At 31.8% G+C, this 15,172-nt stretch overlaps 1 protein-coding gene across 1 annotated transcript; it reads right to left on the bottom strand.

Moving 5' to 3' along the window:
* On the bottom strand, positions 12,647-14,516 carry LOC109704823 (putrescine hydroxycinnamoyltransferase 1-like). Its single transcript, XM_020225611.1, has 2 exons — positions 14,034-14,516; positions 12,647-13,724 (listed from the first exon to the last, which is right to left on the bottom strand). The coding sequence occupies exons 1-2, from the start codon at positions 14,442-14,444 to the stop codon at positions 12,828-12,830; spliced, it is 1,308 nt and encodes a 435-aa protein (XP_020081200.1). The 5' UTR covers positions 14,445-14,516; the 3' UTR covers positions 12,647-12,827.

Raw genomic sequence — 15,172 nt, 5'->3', positions numbered from 1 at the left:
TTATTCTGACTTCAAAATTTAAACAAACTGTATACATTAATAAATTACAGTTGTGAGAAATTGTACAAAGCATATTAACAAAACACCCCATTTAAACAACGCATTCAAAATTTGAAATCAAAATATTATCGAATAATTCAAATGAAATAAATTGAAAGATTTAAATAATAAAATCCATAATTTTGAAAACTTGGATGGTCAAATCAACATGATTCAAATATAATAACCACGGCTCAAGTAATAATTCTTTAATAAAACTTATGTTTTAAGTTATATTTTTTTCATGATTCACTCTTCCACATTGTAAGGCTAAATGTATTTCTTTTTTATATTAAATAAAATCCAGCTGTGATTAATTGAACAATAAGTTTCACAAGCAATTTTAAAATTCATAAAATATGCAAAACGTGTCATACGTTGACGTTTTTTGTGTAGAAAGATGCATTGTACCATATTAAATTGCTTAATTAAAATTAGATTTAATAGTTTCTTAAGAATCTGCTAATTAATACACACAATTAATTCCATCATTATTATCTCTCAAAAAAATTCCATCATTATTAGTTCCGTAAAAAAATTATCTAATATCTATATTTAGCTCATGTTGGAATTAATGGCATATTTAAAGTGCTCTATAAATTTGTCGATAGATAAATAATTTTTTAAATGCATTATTTTTTTGTAATAACTATGATATGTAACGAGTAAATTTATAAAAAAGAAAGATAAAAATGAGTGGCGACACCTCAATTATAGGATATTTTTAAATAGGCCACCAATTATAGGATACTTAGTTAAATTAAATATTTTATTAAAATTTAAAAACTTATCAATTATTACTCACTAATTGGGATAATTTTATTTGCTAAAATTAATTACAGTTATTAAACTTTGAGACAACTACTAAATAAATTTGATCAAATTAAAATTAAAATTATTATTATTCCACTATTATATCATTATGAAAAAAAGTGGTTTGATAATTGAATTAATTAGCATTCAGATCATTTTCGACTGACGAATTAATTATCGTCTTATTTCTCGAATATAATTACAAGCTAAACTACGTACAATTTTATCGTTTATTTGAAAAATTATAAAAACTGTAACAAAATATCGAAACTAAAATAAAAATAATAAAAATAAATCAAAGTTTGATGATATAAATATGATATTTCTAAAATTCTCTAATAAGGACGAAATATAACTAATTTATGAACTTATTATCCAAACGCAACAAGTTGACTATCGCAGCCTCACCTCAATAAATGTTTCAATTTTTTTTTTAGACGATTTGGCAGAAGTAGGTATGTCAACAGATCAATTTCTCGATAATTTTCGCAAAATTTGATACTGAACTAAAAAAAAAAGGGTAACATGCGGAAGCGTATTCGAATCCCGACAAGATATAAAAATTCAAACTTAAAATCAAACCTGAATAAAACAAAAAAATTGTAAATTTGGATTAAATCTCTGGCATCCGTATCCATCGGTATTTCTGGTTGGTATTTCTGGTTGGAAGCTGCGATAATGATACTTAATTTGGGTCTGTTTGTTTCTCTGAAGATAAAGTTCAGATAATTGTTTGGCGAAAGTGAATAATGTAAAAATTAAAGGTGTAAAAAATAAATTAATATTTTATTATCATTTTAGAGTGAGTTTTGATATATAACAAAAGTTGACATTTACGGCCGCAAACGGACTTTTTTTTTTAAAAAAAATCACTCTGTATAAATTTCTAATTTGTTGAATAACTCTTCTAAAAATTTTATTTGGCTAACGGTGAGTCATTCACCGTTTTTAGAAAAAAGTAAATCGTTCACTGTTTCAGATTATTATCACGTTTTTTTTTTTTAATAGGCTGTGAGAATTTTTATGGCGTTGGTAGGATTGTATGTAAGTTGTGAGGATATTTATAATGTTGTTAAAATTGTACGTGAATTTTTAGAATTTTTTGTCGGATTGTTATGATTGTATATAAATTACTGAATTCTTTATGCGATTGATAGAATTATATATATAAGATATAGAAAAAAATAATAAATTATTTACCGTAAATAATTCATCGTCTTCTAAAGTTTATTAAATTGAAAAATAGATTTTTTTAATTATTTTTTTGAGCTGAGTTGGAGAAAATAGATTTTCATAGTACCGGTCAGCAAATTATAAATATTTTAAGGGTTAAATTGAAAAAAAAAATCCACCAACAAGAACGAGGGCACACGTCACGTGTGACGTCAGAGTGACGTGCGAAGAGGAAAACGCGGCGGAGCTTCGTCGCAGGTGCCGATCCGTTTGCGTTACATTTCGGACCCGATCCACAAATACTATTATTATTATTATTATTATTATTATTATTATGAGATTAAATAATATATTTATTAGAAGGAAAAAGGAAATTTAATTTTATGAGCTACATTTTTATTCTATTACAAGATTTTACTTAGATATGTTGAAAATATATATTCCGACAAAATTTAAACCACTAAGACGTGTTTGGCAAAGCAACAAATTAAAGTTTAAAAATCAAAATATATTATTTATTAAAAATAAAAATATATTATAAATTATTATTTAGTGCCCTTTTTGTCAAAAATTTTTGAGGGAAAAATATTATAGCTGTCCAACTAGTTAGAAAATTTACTAATAATTTTTTTTTAAATAGTTACATATCTCATAAGAAAATTATATGATATTATTACAGTTTAGTATAATTACTACATGAAAAACAAAAAATTAAGGCTAATAAAAGTGCCAAAAATTTTGTTGATCATGGTTCTGTCTCTTGATCATGCGTTTTATAATTTAAGAACTAAAAATATAATTTAGTTTTATAAATATTGTAGGGTAAAAATGTATAATACGATTTAACTACCTAACTTTTGAAAATTTTAATTTTACTATCTGCCCTTTTAATTTATTTGATTTAAACTAATTAATAATTTTTTAATTTTCAAAATTATATGCATTGCCTATCTTTACGGGTATAGTTAGCATATTTTATATTATTTACGTAACTATAAATTCATTAAAAAAATAATTAGCAAACAAATTATATCAAAAAACTATCAAACTATTTAAATTAAATAAATTAAAATATTAAATAATTAAATTAAAATAGTCTATAATTTATATAAATTTTATATATTTTTATGATATTCTAGCTATGAAAACAGGCTCTAGGGCATGGTCAAAATTAAGTCCATGTATTCAAAAGCCCTTGCTCTCTCATATGTGGGATATGTACAATTGTGTACTAGTTAATTAGTATTTTGATTATTAAATAAGTTTTCCTTTGTGGGCATAGGGAATGGGTAATGAGTAGTACAATTTTACATGTGAGTGGTGCACAATATGTATACTATAAATTCATCCAATGAGGAAAGGTTTAATTAGTAAAATTTGAGGTACAAATGGAGAAACATTGGTAGTGTTGGCATATTTTTGTAAACATTATTGTTAAAGACGTCCGCGTTACAGTTCAATATGTTATTAATGTATTGATAAATTTATATGGTATTTGAAACTGTGGGCATAGTCGAATCATCATCCTTTGCATTATAACGCATGCCAATAGATCGATCAACAATAACAAATTTTTGTCTATAAATCGTTTGCTCTAGGGTTTGTTTGATTACATGCAATGCAGTTAGAAATGCATGTATCTATTAATTTTTTATTTGGTTTAGTGTAGTTAGACCTAACTGCTGCAGTTGCATGTGTAGTTGGTACTGCAGCCAAATTGGTTACAGTACCAACTGCAGTAGTTGAGCTGGAGTCGGCTTACCGATTAAAAATATAAACAAAGTGGGATTTAATAATGTCTATTAGGGTCAATAAATTTTTTTCATACGCTTCTTATTTTCCAGTCTGCTAGTTTAATAATATCTTAATTTTTATTTTGACTAAATTTATAATATATTTACATTTAAAATTTATTAAATTCATACATAATTTTATAATATATAAATTATATATGGATATAAAAGTCTTAATTAATAATTAAAACATAATTACGTTATGCTCAGAAGAGGTAATCTCACATTTCTATCTAAAAATTGACATAATTTACAAATACAAATCTCAACCGCAAACTACCAAACAGAAGAAATGTAACTGCGACAGTTGCAACTGTATAAAACCAAACAGACTAAGTGTAATTATGGCTGTAGCATTTACAATTGCATATATTTCTAACTACACTATTTTTGTAATTATATCTAACCAAACAGCCCCTAAAAGCTTAAGCAGTCAGAAAACATTAAATTAAATAGAGCTAAACATAGCATTATTTTTAATTTTTTTAATTATATGTTACTGCACTAGTTTCTACTTATTGTATAGCGCACGGAAATAACACTAGTATAATAAGATATAATTAAACCCAAAATATTTATTTTTGTTTGGAACAAGCATCCAGATCCATTCCTAGAAGCTTCTATAGCTAGCCTATATTTTTCGGTAAAAATGTACAGAATTTATTTGAACTAGGACTATTTTGAATTGAGTACCTGACCTTTCAAAATTTGATTTTACACTTCAATCTTTTGATTTGTTTGATTTGAATCAGTTAAGAACACTTCAAATTTAAATTTAAGCTAGTTTTTTATTTTAATAAATTTATAGTTACAAAAATTATATGAATTATACTTACTAAACTCGTAAAGATAAATAATATATTTAAATTTTAAAGTGAAAAAACCGTTGGCTGATTCAAATCAAACAAATTGAAAAGTTTGATAGTAAAATCAAATTTTTGTAAGGTCGAATTGTCAAATCAAAATAGTTCGTATTTCACATAAATTTTGTACTTTAATATTTTATCTATTCTTTTTTTTTCCAAAAACTGGCGGCCGAATTGCCTCTTTAACGAAGGGCAAGCAAAGACCGATCGTCCCTATAGCAAGTGGCAAAGGGCTTGGTGGTTGGTACCAGAGACCCAATTTCGAATCCTAGTTGATTCACATTGTCAGCTAAGTTTATTTCTAAATAAAATAAACGAAGCGGGTAGCGTGCCACCAATCTCAAAAAAAAAAAACAAAGGGCAAGCAAAGGATCAGACCTTCAAACTCTTGGTCAGCGACGGAGTATCAATCAACTGCACTAGCCACCAAGAATTTAAGTGTCATGGCACGTGGTCGTGCTAGAAACTTGCCGGCACGATACAGAATGGTGTGTGCCGAGTGATGCCGATACGTATCGGTCATAAAAAATACATGTGTGCCGACACATAATGGCATGAAATATCTATTTTCTTTAGTAACAAAATATTCTAACTGTTTATTATACATCTTTATCAATTCTTTTGAACTTTATTTAGAAAATTATTTACTAATTTAAATAATACAAGATTTTGAGCTGTGCTATCTGCGCGGGAATTGTATCGTGCCGATATTTTGTTGGCACGATAGATACAATCCGTGTTGATGGGCGCTTAAATCCTTGCTAGCCACAGGCGGTAACTTAGGCATTGAGTTTGCGTATCCCACACAAGCCCTAGTTAATGGCTCATCCCATCCACCTTAATACATCTTTGTTCCCAAAAAGCCAACCTATAATGGCTTCTAGAAGAAGATGCAATTAAAAAGATAGGTTGCTCAAACTTGTTAATCAAACAATTAATGGACACTAGGGCACTATCCTCTTCCTTTTGTACCTAATCATAGTTTATAATGAAGAGTAGAGACATTGATATTAATCCAATGTTGATAGCCAAAAAAAGAAAAAAGAAAAAGAAGTTATTTCATGGCTCAAAGAAGAGATGGGTCAAATGGTTTCGTCATGGACAAACTTAATAACAGATCAAAGAATTTAGGCTTTTTATTTGGCTAAATTATAAAAAATTTTCATGTCAATAGTTGCTTTTTTATTTTTCTCTCTGTCATTTTAAAACTTATCTTTATTCCTTTAAAAAATAAAAAATATTCACTTTGACCCTCACCATCAGTGTTCCGTTAGAATTCTATTTTTTATACCCAAAATACATTTCAAATCCTCCTTTCTCATCCTCGGTCGCGCCTCGCCCTCCGCTGCCTCGCCCTTGCCCACCTCTCTGTCCATGCCCACACACACGACCTCGCCCGCCTTCACCGCCTCACCCTCGCCCTCGCCTTCGCCCACCTCTCCGTCCACGTCCACTCCGAAGAAGATGAGGGGCAATTTTGTTATTTTGTCACAGCGTACCCTTCTATGAATGTTTTTAATTTTTTAAGAAGGTAAAGTATAGATTTTTGAATGATAGAGGGAAAAAGCGAAAAAATGGATATTAACAGAAGATTTTTCTGTAATTTAGCCTTTTTTTTTTTCTTTCAGGTTGTTGAGAGGTTTGGATTCATTAAGATACTTAAGAGGGAATTATATAAACCACATCTATTAGGTCATTAATTGGCTCTATTAATTACTTTGGTTCGTACTCGAGACAAATTTATGATATTAATTAGGTTATGCTTTGGATAAAATAAATTATATATTAGATTAGATAGCAATTATTCAGACCAACGTTTTGTTTTGAATGTTGCATGTGCGTCGCCATCTTGCATTAAGGAGAATTGTCGAATGCTATTTGAACAAAAAAATAGTTTGGACAAATGCATATAGAAATATATGCTTCTCGATCCATTTTTTGATAAAACTATAGAAATTATATTACAATCGAGTCATTGTGATTTATACATTACGATATCTCCTATAGTAATAAATAAAATTATTTTCTTCTATACTGTCTCACCAAACATAACGCAACTTGTAATCCCATATAAGGACTACAATGGACTTGGCCTTAATAATAATTTTCGCATTAACTTCAAAACTAGAAAAGTGCGATAGTCAAATAATAATAGTCTTGAAATGACGTATTAGTTGAATTAGCTGTTGTATCATTCCTTCATTAAGAAAATCGAATAGCGCTAACTTGCCACTCAATTCAAATAAAAATTGAATGTTAATACCTACTTAAAATAACTAAAAGTTTGACCAACTTATGGATCGGAATACGCTAACCAGTTATTTCAAAACTTATGGGTGCATTCTTCGCACTTACCTGCTCAATCACAGTGTTCACGAGTCTCGATCTGACTTAATTTACAGAGACATTAGGTCTATTGTTGGACCTAGCTCTTGCCGTTAGGTCTATTCTGAATCGCAGCTCCACCCAGTTTGTTGTAGTTATCCAACTCAATTTATTCGTTTTTTGAGTCTATTATTACGGAACAGAAAATTAAATTTATTTTAACTAATAATAACCAGTCAACACGACTGACTAATTGTACTAGACAGTGACAGATATGTAATATATGCATTTTAATTAAACTAGCACTCTCCCTAGTAGTCCTTTTTTTTTTTTTTTCTTTAGGTTTCTTGACTTTTTCTTTTTGCGTGAGCCGACGAATCCTTGTGGCTCATTTTCAATGAAAGGACAAAGTTTCAAATCATGCATATATATATTCATACATGACTAGTTATATATTGAAGAAACTTTATTGCAACTACTTGGTTGGTAGTTGCATGAGTGGGGCATTGAGTTGTCTTAGTCTTTTCATATTAAAGTAACTGGGTTTCTCAAAAAAATTTTGAGGGACAAAAGGATATGCCTTGGGTCTCCAATAATGTGTCTCCCAATTAGTCACTAGTTGCTAGTGTTTATTAATTTATCTTTTTAGAGATAAGTAGCATGCTATCTGTTTCGTTTATTTGATTTAGAAATAAATTTAATTAGAAATGTGAATAAACTAGTATTCGAATTTGGAATCTCGGATACAAACCATCAAGCTTTTTGCCACTTCAGCTAGGGACAACTAGTGATACAATCGAGTTTTCTCTGCCGTTAAATTTATCTTTTGATCATTTACATCCGTTATATTATATTATTTAACTAACCATCCACTCAATCTTTAGAGGATCATTATCATCCTAACCGCACATCCTTTCATCCAACGGCCGAAAACTCGATAGTACTTAATGCTTGATACTATCGATAGTATAGTAGTATAATTCTATCAGGAATAATATTTAAAAATATATCTTTTAAAATTTCTGAAATATGTTATATATTCCTTTTTTTTTTTGTTTCAAATTATACCCATTGCATATTTCACCATCATTCAAAAATAATCTCGTTGTTAATACTCGTTAAGTCATCTCGGATTAAACTCAAATTAAATTTCTACCAGAGTTAAGAAAAGTCAAAATATTTCTTTTGTCTATAACTTAAGAATAATAAAAAAAGTTGGTAACAGTAAAAAAAAATATTTGAAAAGTTAAAAAGTCAAAATTAATACTTTTTGTCCTTAACTTAAGAACAAATAAGAAAAGTTGGTGACGGTAGAAAGGTATAATTGAAAGCACAAAATAGTAATTCTATAAAGATAACGACCGTTTCTAACAGTTTACTAATAGAATTTAACTTTAGAAATATATTTGAAATAATTTTGAACGTCAAAAGAGAATTTTTAACATTACCCTTCCAACAGTAAATAAGAAAAGCAAAAATTTTTTAAAAATATATAAACAATTACGCCTATTATTATTATTATTATTGTTACTATTATTATTATTATTATTATTATTATTATTAACTTAATAATATTTGTAGATCAGAAAAATTACATCTCGCATATCACACCCTTGAAACCTTAACCAATTCATGATGGCAAATCGTGCGGTGGAGGGGTTTCTTTATCCACAATTATATATATTTTGGTCACATTATTTTAGTCAAGGTTGAAATGTATGGAGAGCTCTTAACTATAAGCCATTTTAAAATAGGACCACCAACTTCAATAATTTTATTAATTCCCTTTAAATTTTTATTTTTTATTGGAAAAATTTCAAATATTTAATGTAACTTTTTGGAGCAGTTAGGCAATCTATTGTTTTTTGCTTGATATGGTTGTGTGTTTGTGTCTTGTACTATTTATTGCTTGTCTTTTTAGTAAAATCATTTTTTTTTTTGTCTATTTGGATTTTCCCACTCCTTTCCTGCTCAACACAAATTAGGAAAAGTGCATGTGTGGTTATCAGATATTTAAACAGTGTTTCTATCACAACAATCAAATCTCTTAAACAAAAGTAGCTATTTGTTAAAATACTATTTTTATATGTTATTGATGTGTTGACATATATAGAGAGAGAGAGAGAGAGTTAGACTCCTATGCTTCGAAAATACGGAGGACTTCGTGCTTGCAAGTTGTTTTCGATGATGGAGCATTTGATTTGGCGATCGACTCTGTTAGACACGATCTACGCTAGCTATCGGAATTATTTAGAAACCAAATTTTATACTTTTTTTTATTTCATTTGTCAGTGAACAAATAGACTCAAAATGAACGGCTGAAAATAAAAATTTCACAAAAAATAGTGATAAAAGACTTAAATTTTAAATCGGAAGTATTATTCTTGCTCTTGATGTTAAGTAGAATTTTTTATTGAAGTTTCATGTAATTTGAATTTTTCTACACAGATAAACTTTTAAACGTGCCATATCGGCCATTAAAATAGTCATTTTTGAGACTCTTTAATCACTTAGTAAATGATGTTGAAAAATTATGAAAGTTGGTTTCTAAATAGTTCTAATAGCGTAAATCATGCCTAATGGAGCCGATCGCTGAATTGGATGCTCCATCATAAAAAACAACTTACAAATATGGAGACCTCCGTACTTTCGAAAGTATATGAGATATATATATATCATTATTATATATTATATTATATATATATATACTATAGGAGCTACGGCTACTATGGGCATTAATAGCACAAAGTATTTGGTCTATCAAGTTTTCCACCGTTAATTTACCCTTTTGATCATTTTCATCCGTTAGATCATACTATTCAACCAACCACCCACTCAACCCTAGGGGCCCACGTCATGCCTAACACACATCTCTCTAATCCAATGGCTAAAACTTGGTAGCATCATAACTTGTGCTATTAATAGCATAGTAGCCTAGTTCTTATATATATATATATATATATATATATATATATATATATATATGAGTAGGTCTTATGTGCTATTAAGAGCACAAAGACCTCCGTGCTCTTAAGCCATTTTCGATGATGAAGTTTTCAAATCGACGATTGGCTCCGTTAGATTTGAACTAGCATATTTGAACTATCTAGAAAATAAATTTTGCGGTTTTTCGATATCATTTACCTAGCGATCAAAAGGGTTCAAATCAATGGCTGAAAATAAAAATCTCACAAAAAAAGGTGATATAACATTAAAATTTTGGATCAGTGATATTGATTTTGCAATAAATAGTATAAAGAATTTTTATCAAAATTTCATCTGATTTGAATACTTTTACACCGTTGTACTTGCAAATGATAAGTATCAACCAATAGAAATTATTGATTTTGAACTTTTTCGATTGCTAGGTAAATAATATTGAAAAATCGTAAAATTTGTTTTCTAAATACTTCAAATATGGTGGATCAAGTCTAATAAAGTCGATTATCGATTCGAAAGCTCCATCATCGAAAATTGTAGCCCTACTCTATATATATATATATATATATATATATATATATATATATATATATGTTATGGCTACTATACTTTTATGAATATAGACTCCCTTGTACTCATAAATTTTCGATCATTGGATGAAGGGCTATTCAGTTAGAATGATAGTGGTGCCGGGTTAAGATGTAGTAGTTTACTAGGGTTGAGAGACTGGTTGGTTGAATAATATAATCCTACAGATGAAAATGGTTAAAATGATAGATATAACGACAAAAAACTTATGAGTACAAAAATGTCTATATTCATAAGAGTATAGTCGCCATACTCTCTCTTTTTCTCTCTCTATATATATAGAGAGTTGAGTTGCAATGCTATCAATAACAAACGGGCTCCGCTGCTACTAATTTATTTTCGACGATAGAGCTTCCAAATTGATAATCGGTACCATTAAACATGATCAATATAACTTGACGTGTCTAGAAACCAAATTTCAAATATTTTCAACTTCATTGACCTAATGATCAAAGGGTTTCAAATTTTGTAATTTGAATAGTCAACATGAGACGTTTTTTCGTTTAACAGCGTAAAAATATCCAAATCAATTAAATTTTGGTTAATTTTTTTAACTATTTAGAACAAAATCTATACTCTTGATCTTGATAACAAGATTCCTATCATCATTTTTTACAGAATATTTATTTTCAGCCGTTCATTTTTGTATTCACTTGATGGATAAGAGAACAATATTGAAAAAGTATAAAATTTGATTTCTAAATACTTCAAGTCTTACAAATCATATTCAACGGTGCCGATCGTCGATTTCAAGACTCCATCATCGAAATTAAATGAGTGGCAACAAAGCTCGTTTGCTATTAACAGCATTCAAACTCAACTCTCTCTCTCTCTCTCTCTTTATATATAAATATAATATGAATGTTATTGATGGGTTAATGATTGCAAATTGAGATATCATATAGATTTGTGGATATATTGGAAATCTAGGTTTATGTATTTTAGTAATATAGGTGTATGTATTTATGTGAATAGAGATTTAAAGACTCTAGAGTATGAAAAGAACATTGGAAATATTTTGGGTCTCTTGCAAAAGGCCTATTGAATTAATACAATTTTGCGGTATTCGTACCTAATCGGATCCGAATTTGCGACAACATAATGTACGTGTCCGGATCAGGATCCGGTTTTTAGAATTAGGTGTCGAGATCCAAAACCCAATTAGACCGGTTTTAAGCCAAAACTAAGAAAAATTGAAGAGGACATCATTTAATTAAAATTTGAAGTCAAAATTTGTATTGTATTCAAAATGAGAATATTGTAATCATAGAGATGCTTCGTGTGTATATATATAAAATAAACTAGATTTAAAATAAAAAATTACCTAATATAATTTAACTTATATTTAAATTATTAATGTGAAATCACGCCGTTTGCTCAGTTTGTCTGAATTTTCGTGTCTGAATTCGACCCGAATATTTATTCGGATCTAGTTATTTTTCGGGTCGGATAACGTGGACGAACCAAGACGGGTCGTATTTTGGGACCCGAATACTGATTTGGCCGACAATGACGCGTCAAAGACACATAATCCAAGTCTCATCTTATTTCTATTCAGCCCGTTAGCCCGTAGGGTCGGCCCAAACCTGTTTCATCTTCTTTATTTTACCCGCATCCGCGAGATCTTGATTTTGAGTTATACAACCGGTATTAGCGCGAATATCAATTCATACAAGTGGTATCGGAGCGGATGTCCCTGCCTACACGAAGTTTGCCGTAAGAACAATTAGAACTGATTTTTGAAAGCACTATTAATTTTTTGATGAAAATGTTCAGAATATATTTGAACCGTGAATCATTTTGAATCGATTACCTAATTTTTCAAAATTTTAATCATACTATACAACTTTTTTGTTTACTTGATTTCAGTAAGTCGACGGCACTTTAACTTCAAAATTCGAATATGTTGTTTATATTTATAAGTATAATTTGTACACTTCATGCAATTCACGTAACTATAAATTTATTAAGTAAGAAATTAGTATGCGCCATTGATTGAATTAAATCAAACGAATTGAAAGGTATAGTAAAAATCAAAATTGACTAGTAAACTCATAATGCTTGTAGTTGCATTTTAGTTAACAAATTATTTATTTAAAAAACTAAACAAAACAGAAAAGACATTTATTGGAAAGGAAAAGCCCCAAGAAAAGAACATTGTCACAAACTGTTCCAAATAAAAACGAAAAAAGAACAAACATAAGAATACCATCCGTAGGATTTGGAGATAGTCTAATCAACAATCCAATCACGTACAGTATTCAAATCTCAAAGCAGTGTGAACGGTGGATTAGACTGGGGATGATTCACCCCCTTTTCCGTCCAAACCCTTGTAGAAAACCGCTTTGAACCGGGGCATGTTCTCCGGCTCCAGGGCGACGGCGACGGAGATCCCTCCGTCGCCCTCGGGGCCGTGCATGACAAACACCAGCCCGGCGAATTGTAAACAAGCGCGGCCCATAAAGACCGGCCTCCCCCACCCGAAGTCAGCCTCGTAGATCGGCAGCCCCAGCCAGCTAATGACCCACAGATCCGTCCCGGGCATCGCCCACGCCCCCTTCTGCAGCCCCCTAACGTCGTCCACCGAATCCAGGTAGTCTATCAGCGACCTCACGAAACCATCGTTTAGTCTCGCGGTCGCTTCCTGAATTCTTTCACCTCCGAATTCGAGATAGTTTGATAGTACGTCCTCCACTTTCGCAGTTGCGGATGTTCTGAATATGGCATTGCCTAGAAAGTTTTGCGGGAGCGGCGGGCTCACACGCGTTCGCGCGTCGGCCGTCATGTACAGAGTGGTAGTTTCTGCGCCGCCAAGCCCCCGGGCCTCACACGCGGCCCGCCACACGTGCGCAACAACCGCTTTGAATGTGGAGAGTCGCTTTTGCGAGCCAAGGGCCGTGCTCTTGAGGAAATTGAGCTGGTCTTTGGAGAGCCGCAGGATTGTGGAGTCGAAGGGCGGCGTGGCGGCGGATCGCGTGTTCTGGGAGTACTCGGCGTGGTCGAAGAGCACCGCGGGGGGTCGACGGGCGCGGAGGAGCGTGCGGTCGAGAAAGGGCGGCGTGGGGAGTTCGGCGCTGCGGGCAATGTCGGCCCACGCGTTGACGAAATGCAGGGCGCCGAGGCCATCTGCGGCCGTGTGGTGCACCGCCACGCCCAGACATACGCCGCCGCACTTGAAGAACGTTACCTGCAACAATTTTGGACAAATTTTCTTATATATCACCAACATAAGTAAAGAAAAACATAATATCAAAATTCTCTTAGACCTTTTCGCAAGCATCTTATGTACTTTTTTTTTTGCTACAAATTCTCTAAATAAGATTCAAAATCTATATGCAACATTATAAGCTAGAAATTTCGAACTAGAATATATACAAATTGTCATGCACTGAATACATAGTGACTTTTTTTAATTATATATATATATATGTATAAATATAAAATTTGTTAAATATAATTTTTTTAAAATTTCCAAATGAGCTCAAACAGGGCGCACCTGAACCAAGACCAAGATGCAAGGCGGGTTGGCGGGCTCCGCTTTGGGCACGAGAAGCCGCCGCATCTCCGCGGAGGGCGCGAAGTCCCCGAACTCGTCGAGCACGGATTTGGATCGTGCCATGACGAAGAGGGCCCCCTCACCGGTGCACCGGATCTCGATGCGGCCAGTCGGGCCCACGTGGAGCCGGCCGGCGAGCGGGTAGAAAATCACAAGTGCCTTGGCCAAGGACTGTTTGAGTGCCTGCACCGAAAAGAAGCCCGGATTGTGACCGTTGGGGCGGTAGAAGTAGACCGTTGGAGTGTGGCTCCTGGCCACCAGTAGGTCGAGATTTGATAGCCATAGAGTGTGATTTGGGGTCACTTCACTTGGAACTACTACATCTGATTCCACTATTTCCACCTCCACCATTCTCTCTCTCTCTCTCTCTCTCTCTCTCTCTCTCTCTAAGATTTTATCTCACTCTTCTCTTCTTTAGTTATGGATTCTTTGAGAAGCAGGTATCAAGTAATATATTTAGGAAAAATTTCAAATATCACCTCCAGTGGTTTTATGCTATTTCACTTTAGTATTCTGTGGTTTAAATTATATCAATTTAGTATTCTGTGATTTTATTTATATCTTTTTTATTATCGATTTCACTAATTGTTTTTGTTAAATCGGTGACAAAGTTAAAACTAAATGGTACTAAATTGAGTATTCGATAAATCTAGGTGGAGTATCTGAAGTTTTTCTGTATATAATTTAACGAAATATTAACAGAGAAGCTGACGAAAAGATAAAAATAAAATCACAGGACACTAAGTTGATACACTTTAAACTATAGAATACTAAAGTGAGAAAGTGCGAAACCATATGGGTGGTATTTGAAATTTACCCTAATATTTATAGATATTGTCTATTAATTATAAGACACTACTACCATATGGAGGTAGGGATGCAAATAGATCTGGATTGACGGAGCTCTCTGCCCAAGTCATTCCAAACTGGGCGGCCAGCAAGAGCTAGAAATACTAAAACATATATAATAGTTCGTTTTGAATACATTCTGATTTGTTAAAAAAATGGAGCAGTGGATGGAAGATTATTTTTCTTCCCTTGATTTGTCAAGATCTGTCAAAAAAGAAAAAAGCCAGAAA

The sequence above is a fragment of the Ananas comosus genome, linkage group 2, assembly GCF_001540865.1.
Source record: "Ananas comosus cultivar F153 linkage group 2, ASM154086v1, whole genome shotgun sequence".
NCBI classification, from domain to species: domain Eukaryota; kingdom Viridiplantae; phylum Streptophyta; class Magnoliopsida; order Poales; family Bromeliaceae; genus Ananas; species Ananas comosus.
Note: the sequence above shows the minus strand (reverse complement) of the source record. Positions and strands in the feature narration are given on the sequence as shown.